The sequence below is a fragment of the Typopeltis vanoorti genome, chromosome 19 (assembly GCF_054136105.1).
Source record: "Typopeltis vanoorti isolate ZY-2024b chromosome 19, IOZ_Tvanoo_1.0, whole genome shotgun sequence".
NCBI lineage: Eukaryota > Metazoa > Arthropoda > Arachnida > Uropygi > Thelyphonidae > Typopeltis > Typopeltis vanoorti.
The window spans coordinates 5,755,272-5,778,737 of record NC_143567.1 but is presented as its reverse complement, the minus strand read 5'-3'; the positions used below and the strand labels follow the sequence as shown (position 1 = coordinate 5,778,737).

The window sequence follows — 23,466 nt, the reverse complement described above, 5'->3', positions numbered from 1 at the left end:
AAGTCCACAACCCTCTCTCCTTCCTGGTTCATCATTCCCACTCCGTGGCCACCATGCACCCTTTCACAGTCTCTATTCTGTCTTCCTATGTGCCCGTTCAAGTCTCCTCCGACAATCACCATCTCATTTTCTTCCAATTCCCTCATTTCTTCATCTAACACGTTCCAGAACTCATCTTTTTCCTCTGCTGTACAACCAACTTGCGGGGCATATACACATAATACAACCACCCGCTCTTCTCCAAGACCCAATTTCATGCCTTCATTAATCATCTCTATTATTAAACCAACCTGGTAGCTCTATTGTTTTGCATTACTTTTAATGCTTTTTCAATTTCAAAGATTTCTAATGGAGGGGAGGTATATCAGAGCTATTGTCATAATTTATTTTTTCTGTTGATTCTGAAATTTTCTTTCTATCTTCACTTTTATACAGATTCATGTAGAAATGTTTTGCTTCTTTCGTGATTTCTTGTTGGCTAAATAATTTTCTTCCATTATGATCTTCAAGAATCATAATATACTTTCTTCTAGATGAAAGGTTATTTCTTAGAATATATAACTGCATACCTAGATATTATTTGTGTAAATATGCTTGTATAAACTGGTCTGAAAAGTTCTCGGCCTAAGAATGAAAAATTGAATTTATAATTACAAAATTATTTTTATTTTTCAACATAATATCCCTTAAGATTAATACATTTATTCCAGCGATGCTCCAGTGCCATTATCCCATCCCTGCAGTGGTTCTCGGTAAGATCTGCAAAGTACCCCTCTACAGCTGCAATCACCTCTTGATTCGAAGAAAAACGCTGACCAGCAAGGAAGAGTTTTAGTTTTGGGAAGAGATAGATGTCAGAGGGAACCAAATCTGGGGAAATAGGGTGGTTGCTCCAACAATTCAGAGTGCAGATCACTTAATTTTCCCATTGCCAAAACATCTTTGTGGGCAGGTGCATTGTCCTGATGAAAGATGATTTTTTTCTTTTGCAAACAGGGTCTTTTCTCATGAATTTTTTCATCTAATCTGGTTAAAAGATTTGAATAATATTCCCCGGTTATTGTTTTACCCTTTGCAAGATAATTAATTTTTAATCTATCATTTTAAGATCTAATAGCCAGACTGCTCTAAATTATTTTCGCATTTATCCAACAACAGATACAGGGTGCCATGGCAGAAATTAGGTGTCAGTTACAATTTAAATCGTTTCTACAATTACTTAGTTTAGTAGTAATTTGAGCCTGTAACAGTTATCACTGTACTCTGATGATGAGGGGTAGAAAACCAATGAAATATTAGTGAGATTAATAAATATATTTTTTTTAGTGTTGGTAATACTGTTAAGCATTATTATGAGTGCTATTTTTTTATAGGATGCCTACTTTCTCATTGATCTGTATTATCAGCATACCTCAGATTGCTGAACTCCTTCGTAATGACAAGGAAGAACTAGGACAAATTCTTTACGAAATTAATGAGATCATTAAGAACAGAAGCTTAACGGTATTAATATTCATATTATTATTATGTGCAACTCCAGGGAGTCATTAGACTCATCGAGGGAGGTCCCAAATCATATTCATCACAACTATTCGACATTCATACAGTATCTATCATACCTCGCCTTAAACTCATTCACTCTCACAGCATCCACCACAGACTCTGGGAGCGCATTCCACTCATTCACCACTCTAAAAGTAAAGAACCCAGCTCTAACACCTTTACTAACTACACTTTTGTCCAGTTTCCATGGATGTCCCCTAGTCCTCCCACAACCAGCCCTGTTCTCAAAAATATCTTCTGAATTAATTTTATAGAAACCCTTCAGTAATTTGAATGTCTCAATCATTCTCCCCTCCTCCGCCTATCAACCAATTTTTGCAACCCACAAATCCTCAACCTGTTCTCATAAGGTTCATTCCACAGACCTGCTATCATCTTGGTCACTCGCCTCTGGATCCTCTCTACCTCCTCCTCCCTATCAAGAAGAAACCAAGGTGACCAAATCTGGGCACAGTAGTTGAGATGGGGTCATATTAAGGCTTGATACAGAGGAACAATAACCTGCTTGTCTCTGCTTGTCAATGTATTCTTCAGCAACCAAGTGATTTGATGAGCTGATTTGGACACTTTTGCAATGTGCCCCCTAAACTTCAACTCCTTATCCACCAACACTCCTAAATCTCGTGACTCATCAATTTCCTGGAGTATAGTTCCACCAATGTAGTAAACTGCTGCTAATCTTTTCACTCCAAAAATTAAAACCTTACATTTTGCCACATTAAATTGACATCCATTCTCCTTAGCCCAGACCTCCAATCTATCCAAATCATCCTGCAAAATTTTGACATCATCTGCATTCACTATTGCCGTACCAAACATTGCATCATCCGCAAACAAATGAACTGTTCCTCTCAGATCCTTTCCTATATCATAAATGAACAAATTAAACAGAAGTGGTCCAAGAACAGATCCTTGTGGCACAGCACTAGTCACAGGCCGTCTTGTGGACTCTACTCCTGAATAAACCACTCTCTGATATCTCTCCATCAACCACCCTCCTATCCATCTCACCAACCCTATATCCATCCCCATATGCTGCAATTTACTGATTAGAATTCCATGTGGTATCCTGTCAAAGGCCTTAGCAAGGTCCAGTAGAATCACTGTAAACCCATTACCCTTATCCAGTTCAGCCGTCACTGTGTTATAATACGTGAGCAAGTTACTGAGGCATGACCTACCCTTCACAAAACCATGCTGTCCCCGATACAGTATCCCATTTTTTTCTATCCAATCTTGTATTTTCCTCTTGACTATTTTCTCCAAGACCTTGATAATGATTCCTGTTATGCTGATTGGCCGGTAATTTTCAACAGCAGCCTTGGAACCACCTTTATGCAGTGGAACTATTTTCCCCTTTTTCCACCCCCTTGGGACTGACCCAGACCCGAGGCTCAAATTAAACAAAATGGTCAAGGGCATTGACAATTCTTTAGCCGCTTCACGTACGACATGAGCTGGTATACCATCCAATTCCACAGATGTATTGACATTGAGGTTCTGTAATAGACTAGTTACCTCTACTTCATTCATCACAATTCCAGTATAAGCTGTTGGTTCTTCCATTCCTGCAATGTCACCACCTAGATGATATACTCTTGCAAAGTGCTCGCTCAGTAATTCCACTATATCGACTGATTCGGTTACCTCCCTACCCTCAGCATTTTTTAAAATCATTAAAATGCCATGCACATTTTTCCTTTTACTTGCAACATATTGAAAAAACTGTTTGGGATTCTCTTTAGCCTGCATGGCCAATTTTCTTTCGTAATCCGCTTTTGCTTTTCTTACCACCCTTGTTACCATCATGGCCTGAGCTTTATACTGTTCCTGTGCCTGCTGGTCACTTTCTCCTTAAATTCCCTCCACAATTGTTTCTTTTTTTGCAGCTCAAGCTTAATAGTGTTATTCATCCATTTAACCCCTACTTGATTTATTATTCGGACTCTTGGTATACAGTCAACCATTGCCTCCTGCAAACACTTCTTAACCACCTCCCATGCACTATCAACATCCAGCCCTTGCAGTTTTACATGCCATGGCACTGAGCCAAGCACACACCTAAGCTTGTCATACTTAGCAGCCCGGTAATTCCACATGTACCCTGTCTTAATTGTAAATTCCACTCCTTTAGCCACCTCCCAAGCCATGACCTTATGGTCACGCTCACCAATTGGTGGCAATATGGTCATGTTCATTACAGCCACATTCTGAATTGCAATTAATAGGTCAAGCACTCTCTGCCACCTAGTATTTTCCACTACATGCTGCTGCAGATAGTTGTCCTTTAACACAGCATAAAATCCAATTCCTTCCTCCAATGTGCCCTCTCCTCTTTCCAGTCAATGTTACCATAATTGAAATCACTCATAATAATTACCCTCCTTCCACTCATTTCTTCTAATTGCCTATGCATACTATCCCCACCACCTGGTCTATAGCAGCACCCAATTGTATATTTTGTTCTGCTAGATTCTATCTCACACCAAACAGCCTCAAATGTGCTCTTTTCTCTATCCTACAGTTCAACTTCTATACTCCTTGGCTGCAACTCATCAGCTATCATCAATAACACTCTCCCCGCCCCCTTTTATTCAGCCTGTCACTCCTGAACATGCTATACCCGTCGCATTCAATCCCACTAGCTTTCTCATCTTCTGTCAGCCATGTTTCACTAATACCAACAACCTGTGGTCTGAAAGTGCCAACCAAGGCCGAAAACTCTTCCTTCTTGTTCCTAATACTCCTGGCATTAGTGTACATGAATTGCAGAAGCCCATTTGTCCCATCCCTACTTTGATGCCTTATACTAACTATCCCATTCTGATTTGTTGTCCTTCGTACTCGCTCGGGCATAATATACTCATTTATACACTCAACTGCCTCCCTAAAGTCTGCATATCTACTCCCCCCCCCCCTTTAATAAATCTAGTTTACCTGAGTCTGTACATCCACTTCCATATCATTCATCAACACTTTTTCAAGCCTCCGTACACCAACTCCATTTAAATGTAACCCATCCATCTTATATAAGTCCTTTCGCCCATTGAACTCATTCCACACATCCACAAATTCCACACTACTCTCCATGCATAACCCACGCATAAAGTCATTGGCAATTATGGCCCTCCTTCTAAACACTTCACTGTCATACTGCGGTAAAATACTCACCATCCTAACTCTCTCACTCTTCTCTTTTGCTACCTCAAGTAATTCCCTCACATCCTCTATCATTTCCATTTTGTCCTCTTTCAAATCATTTGTTCCTGCCACGATTATCATCTCTTTAACCCTCTATTTTTCCACTCGAATAGATTCGCTGATGTCCTTTATGTTCGCACCCAGCTGGTACGACTTCGTCAAACTCTCAACTATCACACCTCTTAATAGCGAATCCCCATACAGCACTCGCTCCTTCATTTTATTGACATTTACGAATATTCTATTATTTGTCGTCACAGACTTTCGCTGGTTATTAGTCGGTACGTTCAGCACACATTTTTCCATACGCTCCAGTTGCCTTTTTGCTCTGTGTATCGCTCCGTTCAAACGTGCAATTATCTCACCATTTTCATTATCAAATCATCCATTTGTTCTGTATTTCTACCTTCATTTACACTTTCAACGATGCTCTCGCACCTATCTGGCACTACCACGCAATTCTCTATCACACCCGCCATTTTCTACATTCTGACTATCTTTAACGATATCAATCTCACCACCTGAAGCACACTTGAGATCCTCATTCTCCTTACACTTTCTGCACATATTAACTCCACTATTGCCCTCTAACCAGAGACTCCCACCGCTCTTCGCAAAGCATACACCTCACAGACAGCACATTGCACAAATTTGTTTACATCAAAACTCTAAAACAAACATGGCGACCTGGCCGCCAATTTTTCTTTATCGGTGCCATATGTACGCTATCTTATGTTAAAAATAATACTTAAAATAACAGAAAACACACAAAAATTGCACAGACACACCAAGACACAAAAAGCAAACAATACTACTTAAAATTCTAGTAAAAGTGCCAATGTTCACACAAAATACTACTAATCTTTTCAGGAGCTCTCGACAAACCGAGAGCTCCTGAAAAGGACCAACGATCAAATTAGTGCGACACCAAGCGATACATATTATGCTTCTCAAAAGAAATACATACAGGGGAAACTCCTGAGAAACAAGCATACCTTAAATGAGAAAGAATTCAGGAATCAGCAAGAGCAAGTTAAAGTAACTGGGATTCATAATTAATGTGAAGAATTGCTGTTCAGAAGAAAATTAGGAATGGCTAAAACAACAGTCAGAGACTTCTGAAAAATCTGGAAGGATGAATCTATCAATATCACAGGAGGAACAAAGTTGAGGATTTTGAATGCAGCTGTTTTTCCAATAGCAACTTATGGATGTTTGACATGGAACCTAGAAAAGCCTGATAGGAAAAGGAAAGCCGATGTTGTGATGTGGTGCTACAGAAGGCTGTTCAGGATATCATATATTGAAAGGTAGACAAATGGACAAGGTCTGTGCTAGAAAGCACAGACATAGGACTTCGCAAAACAGTAATAGAAGGTAAAGTTTCTGGAAAAAGAGGAAGGAGTTGACCATCAATGAGATGAATGGATGGTGTATATTGAGTGTCTGATCTTCAGAGAGTTGAAGCCTCCAGAAAAGCATATAAGCAATCCCTCGATTAATGCCCATGATTAGTGCATCATACCCAAATTCGATTAGTGCCAGTATATCTCAAAAATAAATGTTACAGATTTTAAAAATTTTCGATCTATACATTTTTCATGGCTAACTATTTAAAAAATCACTCACCAGGAAGAAATAATTTAGTTACCGATTTGAAACATTTTACAAAGATATTTTTTAATGGCATACTACACTATTTCCATATACACTATGTTCGAAATTTACTGCCAAAATTTGTCGTCTGCTTTACATAGCATTATGCTGATCATCATCATCATCAAATTCCTGACATGTACCCTCAAGGGGTGTACATGATATGATAGTACTACATGAAAAATTTAAATCATTACTAACTTCCTATCTACAATTTTGCTCCAAATCAGTCTGTTACTTGCCAAGACTTCAACATTATCAGATCTTATATTTCTATTGTCTAAGGCACTTTCTACAGTATCAATCCACCTATTTCTTGGTCTTCCTCTGGGTCGTTTCCTGCGAACCTGGCAGAGAACACTTGTTTTGCTAACCTTTCCTCGCCCATTCTGTTTAAGTGACCATACCACCTGAGATTAGCTCTGCTAACGCATTCCTGGATGCTGACAATGTCAAGTTCTTTCCCGATATCCTCGTTTTTAATATGGTATTGCCATTGATGCCATCTGTTCATGCCTCTAATCTTTCTCAGGACTCTCAGATCTGCGGTCTCTAGTCTTTGGTCAAGTGTTTTACTTCTGACCTAGCTTTCACATCCATAAGTTAAAACTGGTTTGAACACTGTCTTGCATACAACTAATTTAGTGTTACGACTAATTTCTCTCTTATTCCATATGAATTTATTCAACTGACTTCCTACCATACCAGCTTTGTTGATTCTGTTGTCTATTTCCATATTTAATTTACCATCTTCACTAAACGTCGTGCCTAAGTAGCTGAAATGTTTTACTTGTTCCACAGATTCCCTGTTCACAACACAGTTGACATTTTCAACGATTCTACCTATTTTCATTTTCTTTGTCTGTTTAATGCTGACCTTCATACCATATCTATTACAACAGTTATTCAATTTAGCCAAAGAATCTTGCAGACTCACAGCAACTTTATTGATAAGTATAACATCGTCTGCATAAAGAAAAGAGCTGATGTTAACAACACCAATTCTGATATCATGTTTAATACCACTTTCCTTCATAATGTATGTGATCCATATAGATAATGAATAACAGAGGGGATAATGTACATCCTTGTCTCACACCAGATTTAACATTAAACCATCTTCCTGTACTTCCTTCAATTCTAACTGCTGACCTACAACTCAAATAAAGACTAAGTATCGCTTGATATAATACCCCATTGACACCATATAACTGTAGTGTATTGAATAGCTTCTCTCTTGGCACCTTGTCATATGCCTTTTCCAGATCAGCAAAACCAGATCTTTGTTATATTCCCATGTTTCTCAACTATTTGTCGTAAAGTCAAGATCTGATCCTGCCTGCCTCTATTTGGCCTGAATCCAGCTTGTTCTTCACCAAGCTTTTCTTCCACAATTCTTCCCAACCGTTTCTCCAGTATACTTGATTAGATTCTGCCAGGAACACTCAGTAGGGAAATAACTCTGCAATTCTCACATTGAGTTTTATTTCTCTTTTTATATATGAGTACTATTAGAGCTCTACTCCAATCATCAGGAATTCGACCCTCTGTCCAGGCTTTCTAAACGATGCAGTGCAGCCACTGTAAGATATACCACCATACTTCAGCATTTCTGGTCGAATATCATTTCTTTCTTTCTGAAATGTGAATTTTTTCCACATTTCAAGCTTTTGATGGTTTTTTCTACTTCAAGTATGGATATGTATTCCTGACTGTATGCCTGTTGAGCGTTTTTTACCAATGTGCTATCACTGCTTGTTTCATTTAGCAATTTTTCGAAGTAATTACTCCATACTTCAAGGATATCTTTTTCTCCCATTTTCATGTCACCTTCATCATCTCTAACTCCTTTTATGGCACTCTTTCCTCCATTTCTAAGCTTCTTCAACAACCTCCAGAATATCTTACCACCTTCTTGATATTTATTTTCTATATTCTTCCCAAAATCCTCCCATGACTTTTGTTTAGCTAGTTTTACACACTGTTTCGCTTTCTTACATTTGTCTCTGTATTCTCTAAGAGCACAAGCTGACTTATTTGCCAGAAACTTTTGATATGCTTTCTTCTTTTCCTTCACTGCCTCTTTAACTTCTTGTGTCCACCGTGGAGTTCTGATTTTTCTATCCTTGCAGACAACCTCACCATATGCCTCTCTGGCAGAATCAATCAGGGTTTCTTCAAGGCTCGTCACTGAATCTCCAAGGTTTGCTTCCTGTTCTCAAACTCTTTTATTTGTTCTTCAATAATCTTTGTGTATTTCAGTCTACAGTTCTCATCTGAGCTGCTCAACTTTTATTCGCTTTAAAACTTTCTTACATGTCATTCTTTTCAATATGAAATTCAATTTTATCCTGCTCAAGGCTAAATAGTGATCACTTCCAATTTCAAATCCTCTTTACACTCTGGTGTCCTGCACCAGAGAGAAAACATCATTATCAACAATAACATAGTCAATGAGACTTTTCTTATTCCTTGGCTCTTCTCTCCATGTGAATTTGCACACATTTTTATGTTGGAACATGGTGTTAGTAAAAACCAGTCCATGTCCTGAGCAGAAATCCAACAGGTATTTGCCATTATTATTAGCTTTGCTGTTTTCTCCAAATTTTCTCAAAATATTTTTGTATGTCTGACAATCATTTCCTACTCTGCTATTTAGATCCCCAACAAGGACAAACTTTCCCTTTTTCATTGTGTCAGTTGCTTTCTCTAAAGCAACTTCCTCCACTTTTTCTAAAACAACTTCCTCCACTTCTACCTTAGTAGAACCTTCTGTGGGACCTTAGGCACAAATAAGTCTCATTGTCCAATTCCCCATTCTTATGTTTGCCCACATGAGACTGCCTGCCATTCAAGAAGATTAACCTCATATTTTGTGTTGAATACTATGGCAACTCCTTCTTTTCCTTGATTGTCATTTCCTGAATATAAAATTTTGTATTTATTGCTCAGAAAGATCTCGCCAGTTTTCGTCTTTTATGTTTCAGTCACCCCTATTATGTCCATCTGGTACTTATCTAATTCCTCAGCTAGCTCCATTTCTTTGCCATTCAGGCTTCTTTTGTTGATAGTATACCAATATTTAACTCTGGTGATGTTGAATTGGGGTGTGTTTTCAGAATTGTTCCAGTAGCTGACTTTTCGCTGTTCGCCCTGGTTCCCTGGCAAAAACAACGGGGGCCCTTGTTTAACCAAGCGACGCCCCAGCCAGCATGAAATTTTGTCATGTTGTACCATCATTTTGTATATTGGTTTAAGCCAATAAGAATACAATTTGGTCGGCTAAATCCCAAATAGCCAGCTCATCCTCATTTGTTCAGTATCCAGATAGATAACCAACAGGGTGCACCACGAGAAGGTGAGGATTCGACATTAGGTCAGAAGCCCTGGTCGGCTCTCTGCATTCCTTTAAAGGCTATGTGGAGGTCTCCTCTCAGTTATACAGCTTTGACCCTTAAGCACCCCTTTTGCTGATCATATAAAGTGCAATTGTTTTCCTTACTTTTTTATTTTAAATTATTTTCCTAACCTTTAATCATGAGTAAAAGAATTTGTGTAAAAAGGAGACTACTGTGATCAACAAAAATTTAAATGTCAATGAAACCGGCCTTTTTTGGAAGCGAATGCCTTTCAAGACTTTTCTAGCCAAATCAGAGAAATTTCAGCATGGTTATAAAGTCGTAAAGTCAAATGAAATTACTGTTAGCAATATGCGAGCCATTTGGAAATACATTCTTCCACATTGTGCAAATGATTTTAGAGGCTTTTCAAATGAATCTGAGTTAAATCTCATTCTGAGAAGTTGAGTGATTCCAGTCTGCTAAATTTAGATATACAGCGGGAAGATCCTGAAGAATATGAAGAAAAATCTAATCACTGACAAGCCCAAAGAGGTTTCACAGAAACAATTTGAAAATAGTTTTCGTACAATCAAAGTTTTTAAGCAGCAATGCTTGGAAACTGACCCTGGTGAAGAGAGAACCAGTAAAATTTGCAGAAGAGGCAACAGGGCCATACCGTCAGTTGTATGAAAAAAAAAGAAAACAGAATTCCTGCCAAACTACGTTAGCTCAATTCTTTGTTAAGAAGCAGAATAATAAATTTATATGCTGAATATGTTTTATTGTCATTCAGCTTCATAGTTTTCCTTTAACTAGGCCCTGAGACATACCCTAATTCTTTTATTAAAAAAATTAAGGGTCAAAAAAGAAATCTGAGGAACAAATTATACTTTTTCCCATAGGTTATTATATTCAATTAGTGCATTTTAGATTAATGCACCTGTTTTAAAGACCGCATTAGGTACACAAATTGAGGTATTGCTGTAATAAGACCACATGGTAAGACTGGTGTGGCACATCGACGAGCATCTGAGTGACTACACAGCATCTGCTGATGTCCAATGAACAGATGGATAGTCCTGTTGAAATGATGTATACATCAAGGAGAAAAGTTAGTCAAAGAAAAATCAAAGCGGATCAATTCTAATTACCAAGTTTCTAAGCCATTCTTTAAATGATTTGCAAATTAGTCAATTTATCAGGGATAACTTGGTTTCCTTCTTCCAGAAACTCAGCTTTTTAATCCTGCATATCAAAAAAATCCACCATACCAATAATATTATTACAGACAAAACTAGTGTTAGGGTGCAGGGTAACAAGATTGCAGCAGTTGTTTGCTGTACTCTCTCTCTCTCTCCTGTGAAGCCTTACAGAAGAAAGAGACAGAGAGAGAGAGAAAAAAAACAGCAAGTAATCTGGACCACATGTTTGGAAAATGCAGTTCTACAATCTGTGCTCTCTGCTGAGTTATTCTCTCACCAATAATAATCAAGATACTGCATATTAATCTTGAACAGATGAGAAAAAAGTTCATGGCACAGTTAATAATACAAATAGTCATAAATAGAGGGCACTGCTAACACACGAGGATGGATGCAAAGAGTGACATGAGCTATTAAAAAATGATAAGTATTAGTAGTGAGGAAAGATATTATTAATCCTGCATATCAAAGATTTTGTGTTTATTTTGTGAGTATAATGGTTATTAAGTTTGTGCTATTTGAATTAACAATTTTTTGTAAATAGTTTGTATAATTGTGTGGTATCTCATTAGTATTTTATAATTTCAGTACTGTCTCCACATGTAGCGATTATATTCAACATGGCAGCCATCTGTATTAGTACTAGCCCTAGCCCATCCATCATTTAAACATTATGCAAACTAGTTGATGATTTTGGCTTATTATGCATGCATAATAAGCTACAAAAACCATACCATACATCCCATTGTTTAAAGAATAAGGAAGTACGAGATGGGAATGTGCATGTATGCATGAAATGCTGGTTGTGGTAGGAGCTGGGAGGCATGTGTTTTGATCTCAAGATTTAGCGGCGGCAGACACAGTGCTTTGATAATGGGCGATTTTCAGTTTGTGGATGCCAGTAGTATGTTGTAGAATGGAGAGAATGTTACAGACTGCCATATAGATTTAGCCTTAGGTAGATTAGCAGAGGGAGGTAGTTTGTCTGATGGCCATGATTATGTAAATGGCAACTGAAAGCAGAATGTCTGGAAACTACTGAGAAAGAAGATGAAAGGAATGAAACTGAGTTGAGGACGGTGGACTCAAGATTAGAGGTTGGCTCACACTAGCCAACCTCTAATCTTGAGAGGTTAGAGGTTGGCTAGTGTGAGCGGAACAACTGTCATATATGTCATATGATGATTTGGGGTGTGCAGAGTAGAGTGCCAGAGGAGTGCTTGCCTGGTGGAACAACAGAGTGGCAATGGCAGTGAAGAGGAGTGAAAGTGTGAAGGAGATGATAGTAATGGCTGGGACGAATGACCTGAAGTAGCATGAGATGTACCCTAAACAAGATAAATGTTGTCTCCCCACAATTAGTTATTGTGGAGAGACTTAAAACATCACTCATATTGCATGTTGAATGTGGAAATAAGTAAACAAGGTCTTTACTCTGGAGTACCATCAATGCTAATTTCCACTTAGTCATGGTATAAGCAAATGAGGATACAGCACCAAGCAATGCAAGCAATTTATTTCCAAGTGATGCCTAGTATCACAAAAGGGTGGGCCTCTTCTCAGGGGTGTGGACAGCATATCTTAATCAGCCTACATAGTACTATGCCTAGATTGTTGGTTCAGTCTGAACCAACAATCTAGGCATCAAATCTGGCAACATTTCATGTTGATTGGCACATGAATTGTGCCAATCAACATGAAATGTCTTAAAAAAAATGTTTTTACAAATAGAATGACTTAAAATAAGAAATCAAAATCCACTTTCCATATTGAAAAACACATTGTAATCTAAAACAAACACATATAAAACATTTGCTTAATAACCATTTCTCTTTCAAAAATATGTTTAATAGAGTAAGTAGTCTGTATAATATAGCTTACCTCTGTAGCCAAGCTCTGATTTGCACCGTTTGCAAGCAAAAATTTAACTACATTATCATGGTTTTCCTGGGCAGCCATATATAAAGGTGTGAATCCATTCTGTGACTGAACATTGACATTTGCTCCATTGCGAACTATGATCTTCACAACTTCCTCTTGACCAGCGAGAGAGGCAATATGCAAAGCAGTGTTACCTTTCTTTAAAATAGAAATTGTAATTATATCAGCAAATACATATATACAGCATGGTTTAAAACCAAATGAATTAAACATCATCATTTTTATGGCTATTTTGCCTATTTTTGTTTTTGAGATGTCATTGGCTTTTACTCAATTTTTAGGGCATTACTGGATGTTTTAAGGATATAAATATATGAAGAATATAAGGAAAGAATAATTTTGGACATACCTTTGTAGAATGTTCTTGGTTGTCATCTTATTAAGTGGCATCTGGCGTATGGTAATATTACTAAAGTATGACTGAAACGAGGGGGTGTGGAAATGGAGAATTGCAGGTAAGACACAAGGTATGTGAAATTTAAAACCCGGGTTTTAAGGGTGGGCAGTGAATTCTTTGGGAAGATGAAAGATGGAAATTTTTTGGGAAAGGAGAAGATTAGAATATGATGGAACAAAATTAGGGATGGGAGTAATGGGTGTATGAACTGTTTCGACTGTGTATCGTCTTCAGAGCTCATGGGAAAAGTGGAAGCTATGTCATTTTGGCTTGGTGTTTTTCTCTTGGGTGTATCTGTGTTGTTTTCTGTTGGTCGGAGTCATGACCTAATCTTTATTTTTTGGAGCTTCCAACTCTCGGAGATTATATAGGGGGTGTGAATTGAGTTTTTGTTGCATTTTATGGCTACTGTTTCCAATGACTATAAATTAGTGTTCACCATGAACCAAAAATTGGCAACACTTCTAAAACCCACAAAATCTCACATATACAAAGAAATACTAGAACACCACAATGTGGTATATAAATTTCCTTGACAACAAGATTGTGATGTCACCTACACAGATTCCATGATTAGATCTTTATGGGCAAGACTACAGAAAGTTCCAGAGTATCAAAAAAATAGGAAATGTAATCACTAAAAGAAAAACAGAATACAAAATACAGGAAAAATAGAAATAGCAGTCCATGCTCTTGAACAGAAGCATGCCCTGCAAATTGACACAGCAGTAATAGTAGACATACAGGAAAAGGAAACAATGCTTAGAATATCGGAAACAACAACCATAAAATGTGACAAAAATTCAATAAAAGTTCACTGCCCCTATATAATCTCAGAGTTGGAAGCTCCAAAACATAAAAATTAGGTCATGACTCCGACGAATAGAGAACAACACAGATGCACCCAAGACAAAAACACCAAGCAGGCATGACATAGCCTCCACTTTTCGCATTAGTTCCGAAGACGACACACAGTCAAAATGGCTCACACCCTGTTACTCCCATCCCTAATATTGTTTCATCATATTCTAGTCTTCTCCTTGCCCCGAAAAATGTTTATCTTTCACCTTCTTCCCAAAGAATTCACTGCCCACCCTTAAAACCCCGGGTTTTAAATTTCACATGCCTTGTGTCTTACCAACATCTCCCTATCTCCACATTTCCAAATCCCCTTTCTTTTCAGTAATATCGCATATGCTGGATGCCGCTCAATAAGATGACAACCATGAACATCCTACAAAGGTATGTCCAAAATTATTCATTCCTTACATTCTTCATACATCTATATCAGTGGTTCCCAAAGTGGGCAATGGGAAAAAATACCTGGATTGTTCCACTTCCCCCTTGGTGGGGTGGAACAATCCAGTAGCCTCATGAGCAAAATGGGGCATATGAAGTAAGGGAGTGGTGAAAGCATAAAGGACAAAAATTAGGTAATGCAAAAAAAAAATTATCCTCAAAAATTTTGATGATATAACTGTTGTATAATGTAAGTAAAAGGTTGTAATGGTTGCTTTATTTTGCAAGGAAACGTACAAAAAGCAAGTTACAGCTGATTGGGGTTGAAGTCCTACAACAGGTCTTAACAAGTGAAGTGTTGGCAGGCATGCACTTTCAAGTGATCAGGATTTTACAAGTCAAGTTATGCATGGTAGGAACATGTGCATGTTATGACTTTTCACTGTATAATACTATAAACATGCGAGATGTATGAAATCAGTTTTACACTGTTTCTGAATTGTGTGACAAGCAGTTAGCAATTTGATGTAGTACATATTCAACCAAGTCGGTACCTTACTTACACAGATTACACACAAAGCAAATTATTGTAGTTCCAATAAAACAGCAGGTTTCACATGAGTATTTTTATACCTTTTCTTTTAAAAATAATTTGGTTTAGGTACAAGAAACGGCATTATAGCAATTTTGTAAATTTTACTTTTTTTTTTTTAAACAGATAATATATATTTTTTATATTTTAAAATTAATATTTCAATATTACATATAATTAAATTACAAATACATTACAAATATTACAGATAATCATGGCTGAACCCAAGAAGAAATGTAGACAATTTAATATCGAATATTTGAAATACAGCTTTATTTAGTCGTCTGCAAATAAAACATCACCAATGTGCCCGATTTGTCAAAAAGTTTTTTTCAAATGAATCTATGAAGCTTTCAAGACTAGAAGAACATTTGTTCATGGTGATAAAAAAGATAGGGATTTATCGTATTTTCAAGCACTTAAAGAAAAAATTTTTTGAAACAACCAATATTGGCTGGCAGGTATGTTTCCAGCAGCATCCAAACTAGGTGATAATGATCGGTTGTGCACCTCTTGCAACATTTCCTTACTGATTGGTAAATTGGGAAAATCGCATAATGTTGGAAAAACTAATCCTATCAGCTGTTAGTGAGGTCATATGCACTGTACTGCACAAGGCAGCATCTGATATTATCAAGAAAATTCCTTTGAGCAATAATACAGTGCAACGAAGAATTGGTGAAATGGCCCAGGATGTTGAAGATTCATTATTTGAGTATTTAAAAATAACACAGGTCTCTATACAACTTGATGAATCTACTTTACCAGGAAATGAAGCCTTACTTTTATCATATGTATGTATGATACATAAAAGAAGAAAAAATTTGCCAAGAATTATTATTTGCTAACTAACACTTAAAGGAGAATCAATATTTCATGTATTGGAAGAGTTTTTTAAAGAAAGAGAAATCCCTCTGAATAATATCTTGTCAGCTGCTACTGACAGTGCTCTAGCAATGGTAGGGCACTATCGTGGTTTTACTACATATTTCAAAGATGCGATGCCAAATGTATTCACTGTGCACTGTGTGATTAATCATCAACATTTAGTTGCCAAATACCTGAATGATCTCCTACACAGGTCATTACATTATGTAATACAGCAGTCAACAAAATCAAAAGTCATTCATTGAATGACAGATTATTTGGAAAACTTTGTATTGAAAAATCGCTTGCTGCTCCATACAGAAGTTCGTTGGCTAGTGCCTCTTTGAATCGATTTTATAAACTCTGACTCAGTGCTACAGTTTTTAGAAACAGAGATGATTCTTTACAAGCCAACTTGATTAATTTCAACAGTGACATAGCTTATTTGACCGACTTGTTTAACAAATTTTTAATGAAACAAATCTACAGCTCCAAGGAGATTAGCTGAATTTAATAAAAACAAAAGCTGTTATTTCTGTGTTTGTGTCGAAACTTCTCCTGTACAAACAAAACTTAGGACAAAGAGGAAAATTCAGCCAGTTTCCAAAACTATCAACAGTGGAAAAATGTGATGAAAATGCTCTTGGCTATTATCAGCACTTGGATGCTCTCCATTGTAATTTCAACCAACAATTTAAAGATATTCATGAAATGAAAATACCTAATTGGGTTTTGGACCCATTTGCAAGTACAAACACAGAAGACTCTTTACAATTACAGGAAGAACTGATAGAAGTAACAACAAATGAGGAATTGAAAATAAAATTCAAAAACAGGTACCAACAGTTCTGGTTGCAAAAGCAGATGCCCATACTTTATCCTGGATTATGGGCTATAGTGAATAAGTTTTTAATTGCATTTCCATTGTCATATTTAGTGGAACAAAGGTTCAGTGCAGTAACAAATGAAGAATCTGTGACCACAATTTTTTTTTTAACTAAAAAAAGAAACTGACTGCAAATAGCTGATCACAGTGATTTAAGAATGCTGTTGACAAATATCAATTTATCAATAAATTGGTAGCAGCACACCAGGTTCATCCTTCTCAGTAGCAATGAATGTTTTTAATATTACTGATCGTTATTTACTATTTTATGTGCGATTTTTAAATATGCGTAATGTTTGTTTTCTTAAATTTAATAGTGTTATTAAATTTTCAGCTCTAACTTGTCCTAAGTTTAAGTACAAGTTGTCTTATTTCCAAACTGCAGAAATCTGTACTAGACGAATAATAAAAGATAAATTTGTTTCTGTATCTATCTGTGTGTTCACTTAAAACTCGAGAATTGCTGATCCAATTTTCATTCGATTTTCTTTTATGTGTATCAGGTAGAACTGATCAGGTCTTAGAAAGTAGTTTCCAGGAAGATGCTGAATAAATTTTTTTTTTTGGAAAATGGAAGCAGTAAGACAAATAAGTTTGGGAACCACTGACCTATATCTTTAAAACATTGATAATGCTCTAAAAATTGAGTAAAAAGTCAATGACATCTTAAAAGGGGTACTCCTAAACAAAAAAAATAGGCAAAATAATCATAATGATTAATATTATTTAGAGGAGTAACATGGAAAATCTTCCAGAAATAATATCTATAATTAAATAATATTTTTATAACCAAAGGTTTAATTCATAAATGTTATGAAATCATTTGAAACAAACCTTCAACACATACAACCAAAACTGTTTTTTGTAGTTCATTTCTTTCATTTCAACAAATAAAATCTGAATATCATCTTCAGGGAATTGTATAAGAACTGGGACAGTACTCATTAAAAAAAGCACAGTAAATGAAGAAGATACAACCTTACAGTTAAACTGCATCCAACAACCACCTAAGAGAGGTAATAAAAGTACTATATTTTTAAAGCACTATATTAAAATTTTAAAAGTACTATATTTTTCCACTATAATAAATTTAGTTTAATCCTTTATCCAAGTGTAAGCAAACAAAGTGTGTGCCTCAAGTATCTTCAGGACTGAAGCAACTCATGGTAAAGGTGGACTGAGCTCTCATCACTCCTTGTCTCAGTATCTCCAATAACGCAAAGCACATCTCCTTGTGGACATGTGTAATGCTATGCATTAAGTGAAGGGTCTCTACCCAGATCGGTTTCGACCTTTATTGAGGTCTCGTCAGTGGGAGCTAGACCCAGAAGTGGTGATACTAAGGCAGAAGCAATGGAAAAGTCATATTTACCTATACTAGTTGCCAAAAGGTGTACCACCTTATTATTAAATTACTCTGAATTTAGAGAAAGATGTTGCAAGTTTTTTTGTTTTTTTTCCCACAATGCAAAGCACATCTCCTTGCGGACATGACTTCTCCATTGCTTCTGCCTTAGTATCACCACTTCTGGGTCTAGCTCCTACTAACGAGATCTCAATAAAGGTCGAAACTGGTCTGGGTAGTGACCCTTCCCTTAATGCATAGCATTATACATGTCTGCAAGAAGATGTGCTTTGCATTATTAGAGATACTGAGACAAGGAGTGATGAGAGCTTGGTCCACCTTTACCACGAGTTGACCACAAGTGTCATAGGATAGCACATGGCAGTGATGCAATGCAGAACAATGGCACCCAAAACATCTTGTTTAAGGAATTCAACCTGAGGAACTTCATGCAGCACAATCCGTTACCCTTTACAAAAAGTAGTCTCGTCACTGCCAACCTCAAACCTACTATTTCGTAAGATACATTAATGTATTCTCTATTTGGCCATATGGTTCAGACTCTTTCCTTCTTCACCTCAACAATCAGTACTCCAGAATCCAGTTCACTATAAAAAAAGAAAATAACAACAGCCTGCCCTCTTAAATACTCCAATTACATGTCAGTCCAATGGTACCCTTTCTTTTGCAGTTTATAGAAAACTCACTCACACATGTAGATATACACAAACTTTCCTATCACCCCATTCTGAACAATAAGGTATCATAAAACAGCCTCTGTGTTCTGCCTAAGCTTTCCTTACAGCCGAACTCTCCTTTATTTGCTAAACCTTCTTGTTGAATGGTTAGAATGCCAAAAAGACATACAAATTATCTGTCCCTTCCACCTCCTCTCAACATAAAGATTACAGTAATGTCATTACTATTCCATACATCCAGGGTATCGTAGGGAAAAAAAAGATCCAGAGGTTTAAAGAATATATAACCTCTGCACTGCTTTCAAGCCTCATTTGAAACTAGCCTTCCTATCTTCATTCCTCTCTGTTTCAGGTGTTACAAAGTTCCTAGTTGGAACTTATCATATTATAGTCAGTCAGGTCTAGTTGACCACACTTGGCCTTGCAGAAAATAAGATGGAAGAAAACTATGCTCTATTACAGTAGACACAAACTTGACTCATTTTAGAATCAGTAGCAGATTATACGGTTGTATTAAACTTCCCAAGATTTGGGAAACTTTACTTCTTAGGCCTCCTGCACAACAACCAACACCAGTCTAGTGCAACCATACAGGATGCTGCTCATAAGACTTTATATGGTCTAATATCATTTCTTCCACTTGTTTCTTTTGTGTGTTATTGCAATTTTAACATTGTATTCCTGAAGTTGTCTTTGTGACAAAGACAATATACTGAAACAATTAAACCTGATGTTTAATTATTTCCCTTTGTGCTGTAGTGTGTTCTTCACCCAAAACAACCCAGAGGAAGGCCAAGATATAGGTGGATTGATATGGTACAAAGTGCCTTAGACAATAGAAATATAAGATCTGATAATGTTGGAGTCTTGACAAATAACAGACTGATTTAGAGGAAAATTGTAGATAGGAAGTTAGTAATAATGTAATTTTTTTCATGTAGTGCTATCACATCCTGTGCTATCATATGCTATCATCACCATCAAATTCCATGGCAGGAATTTGATGGTGATGATATTTCTTACACGTTAATGTACATATTAAATGGTAGTGGTTACCTGTGGCATGCCGCTAATCACAAGCCCTCTACTAGACTATTCCTGAATACACTACTGTCTGCTCTTTCTCTCTATCAACTACCTTATCCACATCACCAACTTCATATCCATCCTCATTTGCCGTTACCTTTATCCAACTCAGCTGTCACTGTATTGTAAAAGGTAAGTTACTGAGGCATGACCTAACTTTAATAAAAAAAAGTCATTTTGCCATCCATATAGTATCGCATTCTTATCTGCTCATTCTAGATTTTTTCCATAACCAATTTCCTCAATATTTTGACGATCACTCCTAAGATTCTGATTGGTTGATAATTTGCTACTGGAGTCTTGGAGTTGCCTTTATGCAGTGGAACTATTTCCTCCCTCTTTCCACTTTCTTAGGAGAAAGCCAGAACTGAAACTTAAACAATATAGTCTAAGCCAATTCCCAAGCACCATCCTGAGCTGGTATACCATCTAATCTCACAGCTGTATTTTCATTATGGTTCTGTAATATCCTGTGCACCTCCATTCATTAGTCTCTATTTCCACATCTGCACTTCCCTCTCTTGTTATTGCAGTATCTACCTGAATGATATTATTATTTGACACCTCCAGGGAGTCAAAGGACTCATCAAGGGAGGGCACCTACTCTACAACTCTGTCTCCACCATTCAATCACCAAATGATCACAACTACACCAATGCCATCTACTGCCGACCACCACTGGTATTTCCACAGACAATCGCAAACATCCATGCTCACAGCGGGATTTGAACCCGCAGCCTTTTGGCTGGAGAGCAGATACACTATCCACTCGGCCAACCAGGCTGGCAAATCAATTTGCCAGCCTGGTTGGCCGAGGGATCAAATCCAGGGATCACTTTGCAAAGTGATCTCTTAGTATTTCAACTATTTCATTTGCTTTGGTTACTTCCTTATCTGCACAGATAATTTCCTCTTGTACTCTAATTTTGCCATCCTTACCACGCTATCACCCTTCTTACCTGTGCTTTGTACAACTCATGTACCTGCTGATCACCTTTCTTTTTGAATTCCTTTTATGTTGGTATTCATCCATTTGACTTCCACATAATTTATCCTCTTGACTCTTAGTATGCAATCTGCTATTGCTTCCTGCAAACACTCCTTTACCATCTTTCTCATGGCATGCCATTGCTCCAGAGTAATCTCCTGAGTTTGTCATCCTTACCAGCTCTGTCATTCTGTTTATATTCCCTCTTAACTGAAAATTCTGCACATTTAAAAACTTTCTAGATCAAGATTGTGATCATTCTCACCATCTGACAGCAATGTCATCATCCTGGTTATAGACAAATCCTTGATATTACTAGATCCAGCACTCTCAAATCCCGGTACTTTATATCACATGCTGCTTCAGGTAATTATTCCTTAGTAACTGTGTAACAATTTTCTTCCTTCCATGTGACCTTTTTACCTTCCAAAATATGTTCCCATAGTTGAAGTCCTCCATAATAATTATTTACCTTCTACTCATTATTAGCTGCGCTGACATAATTTGTCAGTGTATAGCATCTATATCATATTTTGCATTCCCTGGTCCGTAACAGCAACCAAATTATATTTTGACCTTTTGGCTCCTCTGTCTTATACCAGATAGTCTCGAAGACACTGACTTCTAGCTGATCTCTTACTTTTTTTTAGCTTCAGTTCATCTACTATCATCACCCCTACCCTTCTTTTCTCTCTGTTCTCCCTGAACATACTATACCCTTCACATTCTATTCCACTAACTGTAATTATCTGTTAGCCATGTTTCACTAATACCAATAACTTTTGGCCAAGAGGAACTAACCAATGCCAAAAACCTTCTCCCTTGTTCCAAATACTTTTGACATTAGTGTACATAAAGCATAATAGTCCCTAGTCCTAAATCTATCCTTATGCTTTATATTCACTATCCCTTCCTGATTTGTTACTCTAACAGTACTAAGTTCAACATTTTTTTATACATTCTTGCACTCATTTCATTAATATCTTTAGATTCACTCAACAGCTTGCCCTCAATAGCCCTAGTTTCCCTGATTTTGCTCCTCCAATCTCACTTCATTCAACAGCACTTTTTTCTGACTCTGAACACTAAATCCATGAAAGTGCACCACCATCAACGTTGTATAAGTCCTTTGGTCCATCAAACTCACTCTACATCATTCTTCCTGTGTAACCTATGCATTACTCATTTGTAATCATGACTTTCTTTCTTAACTCACCTCTGTCCTGTGGAAATCTCACTCATAATACAATCTACTGGAATAACTACACTTGTTATTCCAGCAGAGAACACTTGTTTTGCTTATCTTTCCTCGCCCAATCTGTTTAAGTGACCATACCACCTGAGATTAGCTCAGCTAACGCATTCCTGGATGCTGACAATGTCAAGTTCTTTCCTAATATCCTTGTTTTTAATATGATAGTGCCATTGATGCCATCTGTTCGCGCCTCTAATTTTTCTCAGGACTCTCATATCTACTGTCTCTGGTCTTTGGTCAAGTGTTTTATTTCTGACCCAGCTCTCAAATCCATAAGTTAAAACTGGTTTGAACACTGTCTTGTATACTGCTAATTTAGTGGTCTGACTAATTTCTTTCTTATTCCATATGAATTTATTCAATTAATTTCCTACCATACCAGCTTTGTTGATTCTGTTGTCCATTTCCATATTTAATTTACCATCTTCACTAAAAATCATGCCTAAGTAGCTGAAATGTATTACTTGTTCCATAGGTTCTCCGTTCACAACACAGTTGACATTTCCAACGATTCTGTCTATTTTCATTTTCTTTGTCTTTTTATTGCTGACCTTCATACCATATCTATTACAACAGTTATTTACTTTAGTCAGGGTATCTTGCAGACTTGTAGCAGATTTATTTAGAAGTATAACATTGTCCGCATAAAGCAAAGAGCTGACATTAACATCTCCAATTTTGGTATCATGTTTAATACCACTTTCCACCATAATGTGATCCATATAGATAATGAATAACAGAGGGGATAATGTACATCCTTGTCTCACACCAGATTTAACATTAAACCATCTTCCTGTACTTAATTCAATTCTAACTGTGGCTTACAACTCAAATAAAGACTATGCATTGCTTGATATAATGCCGCATTGACACCATATAACTGTAGCGTATTGAATAGCTTCTCTCTTGACTCCTTGTCATATGCCTTTTGCATATCGACAAAACTTAAATACAGATCATTGTTATATTCCCATGATTTCTCAACTATTTGTCGTAAAGTGAAGATCTTAAGATCTTATCCTGACAGCCTCTATTTGGCCTGAATCCAGCTTGTTCTTCACCCAGCTTTTCTTCCACAATTCTTCTCAATCGTTTCTCAAGTATACTTGCATGGATCTTGCCAGGAACACTCAGTAGGGAAATACCTCTAATTCTCACATTCAATTTTATTTCCCTTTTTGTATATGGGTACTACGAGAGCTCTACTCC

The 23,466-nt window shown here is 37.0% G+C and overlaps 1 protein-coding gene across 16 annotated transcripts in view; it reads right to left on the bottom strand.

Moving 5' to 3' along the window:
- The window catches only part of LOC150095834 (uncharacterized), a 1,527,755-nt gene that overhangs the window by 1,047,161 nt on the left and 457,128 nt on the right, over positions 1-23,466 (bottom strand). For all 16 annotated transcript variants that reach the window (XM_090409494.1, XM_090409490.1, XM_090409495.1 and 13 more), the window contains one exon: positions 12,845-13,042. In XM_090409494.1, coding sequence (XP_090265620.1) covers positions 12,845-13,042 — 198 coding nt within the window. The remainder of the gene's footprint in view (positions 1-12,844; positions 13,043-23,466) is intronic.